We start from the raw sequence: 7,500 nt of genomic DNA on the forward strand, positions 1-7,500 counted from the left end.
GATATCTAGAACAAACCATGACACAGTCCTTTATCAGGTCTGATATCTAGAACAAACCATAACACAGTCCTTTATCAGGTCTGATATCTAGAACAAACCACAACACAGTCCTTCATCAGGTCTGATATCTAGAACAAACCATAACACAGTCCTTCATCAGGTCTGAGTCTAGAACAAACCACAACACAGTCCTTCATCAGGTTTGATATCTAGAACAAACCATGACACAGTCCTTCATCAGGTCTGATATCTAGAACAAACCATGACACAGTCCTTCATCAGGTCTGATATCTAGAACAAACCACAACACAGTCCTTCATCAGGTCTGATATCTAGAACAAACCATAACACAGTCCTTCATCAGGTCTGAGTCTAGAACAAACCACAACACAGTCCTTCATCAGGTCTGAGTCTAGAACAAACCACAACACAGTCCTTCATCAGGTCTGATATCTAGAACAAACCATAACACAGTCCTTTATCAGGTCTGATATCTAGAACAAACCACAACACAGTCCTTCATCAGGTCTGATATCTAGAACAAACCATAACACAGTCCTTCATCAGGTCTGAGTCTAGAACAAACCACAACACAGTCCTTCATCAGGTTTGATATCTAGAACAAACCATGACACAGTCCTTCATCAGGTCTGATATCTAGAACAAACCATGACACAGTCCTTCATCAGGTCTGATATCTAGAACAAACCACAACACAGTCCTTCATCAGGTCTGATATCTAGAACAAACCATAACACAGTCCTTCATCAGGTCTGAGTCTAGAACAAACCATAACACAGTCCTTCATCAGGTTTGATATCTAGAACAAACCATGACACAGTCCTTCATCAGGTCTGATATCTAGAACAAACCATGACACAGTCCTTCATCAGGTCTGATATCTAGAACAAACCATAACACAGTCCTTCATCAGGTCTGATATCTAGAACAAACCACAACACAGTCCTTCATCAGGTCTGATATCTAGAACAAACCACAACACAGTCCTTCATCAGGTCTGATATCTAGAACAAACCACCACACAGTCCTTCATCAGGTCTGATATCTAGAACAGACCACCACACAGTCCTTCATCAGGTCTGAGTCTAGAACAAACCATAACACAGTCATTCATCAGGTCTGATATCTAGAACAAACCACAACACAGTCCTTTATCAGGTCTGATATCTAGAACAAACCACAACACAGTCCTTCATCAGGTCTGATATCTAGAACAAACCACAACACAGTCCTTCATCAGGTCTGATATCTAGAACAAACCATAACACAGTCCTTCATCAGGTCTGAGTCTAGAACAAACCACCACACAGTCCTTCATCAGGTCTGAGTCTAGAACAAACCACAACACAGTCCTTCATCAGTAGCCTGTACTACGAAGCTAGTTTAATGCCTTATCCGAGTAAGTTTGAGTTTAAACCTGGTTTAGCCGTACTACAAAGCAAGTTAACTTTCAATCACCATGGCAACTGACGCTGCAAAGCTAACCTGGTCGCGACCAGGTTAGCTTCAGAGGATAAGATCAAAATCCATGAGAGACCCATATAATATCGGCTCTCTGGAGTCACTCACCATTCATAAGATCGCCATATGAAAAATAGATTGCAGTCAACTGAGAATAGAACAAGCAAAACATTCGTGGCTCTGTAGGCTACATAATTAAATTAAGCCTACTTACCACTTTATGTCTTAACAGCTCAACGATGCGTGGAGAAATATGATCACTATTAATCACCGCGGCGCATCTCATGAACGGACCCTCAAATGGAGTGAGGGTGATATTCTCCTACATGCCAGAAAAGCCTATACATATAATATAGATATGGGATAGCCCCAATACTAAATATGCAGGCTATTCTTGCATCTTTCAGCTGGAACTGTGTCCTGTAGGCTGTATGCCAATATATGAGCAAAAATAGGCTAGTTTTTATCAATGATAACTATGCCCGCATCGTCTCAATTCAGTTCAGCAGTTTTCTCTTTTATAGTAGGCTATTAGGCTTTATACTAGGCTATTTTATATATGAATTATTCGATCAGTGCAACCACACACGAGTGATAGAGATCATTATTCATTGAGCATGCGTTTCTAAATCTATGGTCTAAATAGGCTTACAGATTGTGGAAATGTAGCTATAGACTGAGATTACACATTTACATTTGTTGCTGCTGTATCAATGCAGCTGTATCAGACAGAAATCGCTGATCAAAGTAAATCAAATGACTGATGTGAATACAAGCTGCTGCTTTAGACAGCCCTTCAGCAGACTATCCAACGTGGATTTTCATTCTGACATTAAATCGCGGATACATTAAATATCCGCTAAAACTCTGATCATGCACTGCGCTTTCTTAGAACGAGGAAATGGGTGTGGAAATGGGTGTGGGCGTGGATCAACTCAGCTGTTCATAATGTGATTGGCTAGCGCACCTCTTTCGCGTGGACGCGCGCCTGTGCACGAGCGAAAAACGTGCGCGTGCACAGGCAGATCCCAGTTCCAGTTATCGACTAGAAAACCAGCGTCGTAGTATCCTTAAACTAGATAGCTTTGATCCTGTTCAGTCAAACCAGATCAAAGGGACTTATCGCGGATCTGTTAAACTAGCTTCGTAGTACAGGGTCCAGGTCTGATATCTAGAACAAACCATAACACAGTCCTTCATCAGGTCTGAGTCTAGAACAAACCACAACACAGTCCTTCATCAGGTCTGAGTCTAGAACAAACCATAACACAGTCCTTCATCAGGTCTGAGTCTAGAACAAACCATAACACAGTCCTTCATCAGGTCTGATATCTAGAACAAACCATAACACAGTCCTTCATCAGGTCTGATATCTAGAACAAACCACAACACAGTCCTTCATCAGGTCTGAGTCTAGAACAAACCACAACAGTCCTTAATCAGGTCTGATATCTAGAACAAACCATAACACAGTCCTTCATCAGGTCTGAGTCTAGAACAAACCACAACACAGTCCTTCATCAGGTCTGAGTCTAGAACAAACCACAACACAGTCCTTCATCAGGTCTGAGTCTAGAACAAACCATAACAGTCCTTCATCAGGTCTGAGTCTAGAACAAACCATAACAACACAGTCCTTTATCAGGTCTGAGTCTAGAACAAACCATAACACAGTCCTTCATCAGGTCTGAGTCTAGAACAAACAATAACACAGTCCTTCATCAGGTCTGAGTCTAGAACAAACCATAACACAGTCCTTCATCAGGTCTGAGTCTAGAACAAACCATAGCACAGTCCTTCATCAGGTCTGAGTCTAGAACAAACCACCACACAGTCCTTCATCAGGTCTGAGTCTAGAACAAACCATAACACAGTCCTTCATCAGGTCTGAGTCTAGAACAAACCACAACACAGTCCTTCATCAGGTCTGAGTCTAGAACAAACCACAACACAGTCCTTCATCAGGTCTGAGTCTAGAACAAACCATAACACAGTCCTTCATCAGGTCTGAGTCTAGAACAAACCATAACACAGTCCTTTATCAGGTCTGAGTCTAGAACAAACCATAGCACAGTCCTTCATCAGGTCTGAGTCTAGAACAAACCATAGCACAGTCCTTCATCAGGTCTGAGTCTAGAACAAACCACCACACAGTCCTTCATCAGGTCTGAGTCTAGAACAAACCATAGCACAGTCCTTCATCAGGTCTGAGTCTAGAACAAACCATAGCACAGTCCTTCATCAGGTCTGAGTCTAGAACAAACCACAACACAGTCCTTCATCAGGTCTGACTCTAGAACAAACCACAACACAGTCCTTCATCAGGTCTGAGTCTAGAACAAACCACAACACAGTCCTTCATCAGGTCTGACTCTAGAACAAACCATAACAGTCCTTCATCAGGTCTGAGTCTAGAACAAACCATAACAACACAGTCCTTCATCAGGTCTGAGTCTAGAACAAACCATAACACAGTCCTTCATCAGGTCTGAGTCTAGAACAAACCATAACACAGTCCTTCATCAGGTCTGAGTCTAGAACAAACCATAACACAGTCCTTCATCAGGTCTGAGTCTAGAACAAACCATAGCACAGTCCTTCATCAGGTCTGAGTCTAGAACAAACCACCACACAGTCCTTCATCAGGTCTGAGTCTAGAACAAACCACAACACAGTCCTTCATCAGGTCTGAGTCTAGAACAAACCACAACACAGTCCTTCATCAGGTCTGAGTCTAGAACAAACCATAACAGTCCTTCATCAGGTCTGAGTCTAGAACAAACCATAACAACACAGTCCTTCATCAGGTCTGAGTCTAGAACAAACCATAACACAGTCCTTCATCAGGTCTGAGTCTAGAACAAACCATAGCACAGTCCTTCATCAGGTCTGAGTCTAGAACAAACCACCACACAGTCCTTCATCAGGTCTGAGTCTAGAACAAACCACAACACAGTCCTTCATCAGGTCTGAGTCTAGAACAAACCACAACACAGTCCTTCATCAGGTCTGAGTCTAGAACAAACCATAACAACACAGTCCTTCATCAGGTCTGAGTCTAGAACAAACCACAACACAGTCCTTCATCAGGTCTGAGTCTAGAACAAACCACAACACAGTCCTTCATCAGGTCTGAGTCTAGAACAAACCACAACAGTCCTTCATCAGGTCTGAGTCTAGAACAAACCACCACACAGTCCTTCATCAGGTCTGAGTCTAGAACAAACCACAACACAGTCCTTCATCAGGTCTGATATCTAGAACAAACCATAACACAGTCCTTCATCAGGTCTGAGTCTAGGACAAACCACAACACAGTCCTTCATCAGGTCTGAGTCTAGAACAAACCACAACAGTCCTTCATCAGGTCTGAGTCTAGAACAAACCACCACACAGTCCTTCATCAGGTCTGATATCTAGAACAAACCATAACACAGTCCTTCATCAGGTCTGAGTCTAGAACAAACCACAACACAGTCCTTCATCAGGTCTGAGTCTAGAACAAACCACAACACAGTCCTTCATCAGGTCTGAGTCTAGAACAAACCATAACAGTCCTTCATCAGGTCTGAGTCTAGAACAAACCATAACAACACAGTCCTTCATCAGGTCTGAGTCTAGAACAAACCATAACACAGTCCTTCATCAGGTCTGAGTCTAGAACAAACCATAACACAGTCCTTCATCAGGTCTGAGTCTAGAACAAACCATAACACAGTCCTTCATCAGGTCTGAGTCTAGAACAAACCACAGCACAGTCCTTCATCAGGTCTGAGTCTAGAACAAACCACCACACAGTCCTTCATCAGGTCTGATATCTAGAACAAACCATGACACAGTCCTTCATCAGGTCTGAGTCTAGAACAAACCACAACACAGTCCTTCATCAGGTCTGATATCTAGAACAAACCATAACACAGTCCTTCATCAGGTCTGATATCTAGAACAAACCATAACACAGTCCTTCATCAGGTCTGAGTCTAGAACAAACCATAACACAGTCCTTCATCAGGTCTGAGTCTAGAACAAACCACCACACAGTCCTTCATCAGGTCTGATATCTAGAACAAACCACCACACAGTCCTTCATCAGGTCTGAGTCTAGAACAAACCATAACACAGTCCTTCATCAGGTCTGAGTCTAGAACAAACCACCACACAGTCCTTCATCAGGTCTGAGTCTAGAACAAACCATAACACAGTCCTTCATCAGGTCTGAGTCTAGAACAAACCACCACACAGTCCTTCATCAGGTCTGAGTCTAGAACAAACCACCACACAGTCCTTCATCAGGTCTGATATCTAGAACAAACCACCACACAGTCCTTCATCAGGTCTGAGTCTAGAACAAACCATAACACAGTCCTTCATCAGGTCTGAGTCTAGAACAAACCACTTTATGACAGTGTTGTAGTCGAATCAAGTCTTGGACACATTTTCAGGACTCGTGACTCAACGTGGAATCGAGCACTGATGACTCGGACTTGGAGTCATTGGAGCATTCCTGCATTCGGACCATTCGGATTCGGACGTTGGAGATGAGGACTTGGACTTGTTACAGTCATTGATAAAGATGTTTTTTTTGTTTTTGGTCGTTTTTTGTAATGACCCTAATAATTTGGCATAAGCTATCGATAGCTATATTAATATCATGAGATTTATTCAATTTCGTGCAAGGGCAGATGAGATTCACGTTCATGCTCAGTAACTCTGGACTCTGGACTCATCTTTGGTGACTCAGACTTGGACTTGAACACTGGGGACTGGAGACTGGAGATATAGTGACTTGTAAGATATTCTCTCCCTGTCCAATACAGCTCAATAGCATTTTCACATTGTATTTCATCACTTAGATCTACCTGGTCTTCTATATTAAAGGCTGTACTGTATCTCTCTACCTGTGTGGCTGGTGCCTGACTGGTACCCCGACGATCCTGATGACAGGTCAACTCCCACTCTCATTGGTCGGGCACCGTAGGACATATCCCACAATGCACTGTTCTCCAGCAGGCCGGCCCCAGCGTTCATGGTTGGGCTGGCGTTCAGACCAGCACCGAGGCCGGCAGCGCCCCCCAGAGGAGAGGGCAGGAGGCCCGGGTACGAGAAGGGAAGGAAACCGGAGGAGTCGGGCTGCAGGTGGGTCGACTGTGGGAAACCAGGCTTGGATTGTGCAATAGAAAATCCTGCAGAGGACAGATAAATACATCGAAGATTGTCTGTCACTAGACTAGTCTAGAGACTAGATCTTCTATAGATCGAGTCTCTATCTAGTCCCTGTATCTAGACTAGTGTAGAGACAGGGACGTGAAATCACACTCTCATGCCTATCAAACTCAGAGAGAGAGGGAGTGAGAGAGGGAGGGGAGAGTGAATATGAGAGTGAGAGAGAGAGACGAAGAAAAAGATGTGGATTTCTTTCCAGACCGGATGAGTTTGTTAATGTTACATCAGTGAGGGCTTCTCAAATCCACGTTCCACACCAGAGTTTGAGATCACAGCAAATCCATCTCAAGCTGGATGCACTGGGTTCATTAAGCACTGAGGGAAGAACAGTTATTTCACAAAGACGAGGGATGAGGGAGGAAGCAGGAGAAGAGTGGGAGAGAGGAGGCAATTAGGGAGATATGGATTATGTGGCCACAGGCGATGAGTTATAGCAAATCATCTTTCACTCAAAATGACACACACACACACACACACACACACACACACACACACACACATGCACGCTCCACCCTCCAGCTCTATCTAGGGGCCTGTAGACAGTGCAGTCACACGAATATCATTACCCATTATTCTTATCCATGGTGAAATAGTAATGCGGATAACTAGCGAGCAGCAAATATATTTCTTCATGTAATTCTTGTTCTAGTTGAGTGTAAAGGAATATCATGAAAAGGACTTAAGAATATACAAAGATTGCGTAATTTAAGTCTAATTTATCTGACCTCATCATCCCTTAGATTCCCACGCACGCCCTCTGCTCGCAGGACTGTAACTACCTTGCCAGAACACTGT

At 43.4% G+C, this 7,500-nt stretch overlaps 1 protein-coding gene across 1 annotated transcript in view; it reads right to left on the reverse strand.

The window, feature by feature from the left end:
* The window catches only part of pde4dip (phosphodiesterase 4D interacting protein), a 44,628-nt gene that overhangs the window by 13,017 nt on the left and 24,111 nt on the right, over positions 1–7,500 (reverse strand). Inside the window, exon 24 of the mRNA XM_083648327.1 lies at positions 6,381–6,665. Within this exon, the coding sequence (XP_083504453.1) occupies positions 6,381–6,665 (285 nt within the window). The remainder of the gene's footprint in view (positions 1–6,380; positions 6,666–7,500) is intronic.

This window comes from Poromitra crassiceps, assembly GCF_964638095.1.
Source record: "Poromitra crassiceps genome assembly, chromosome: 12".
Taxonomy (NCBI): Eukaryota; Metazoa; Chordata; class Actinopteri; order Beryciformes; family Melamphaidae; genus Poromitra; species Poromitra crassiceps.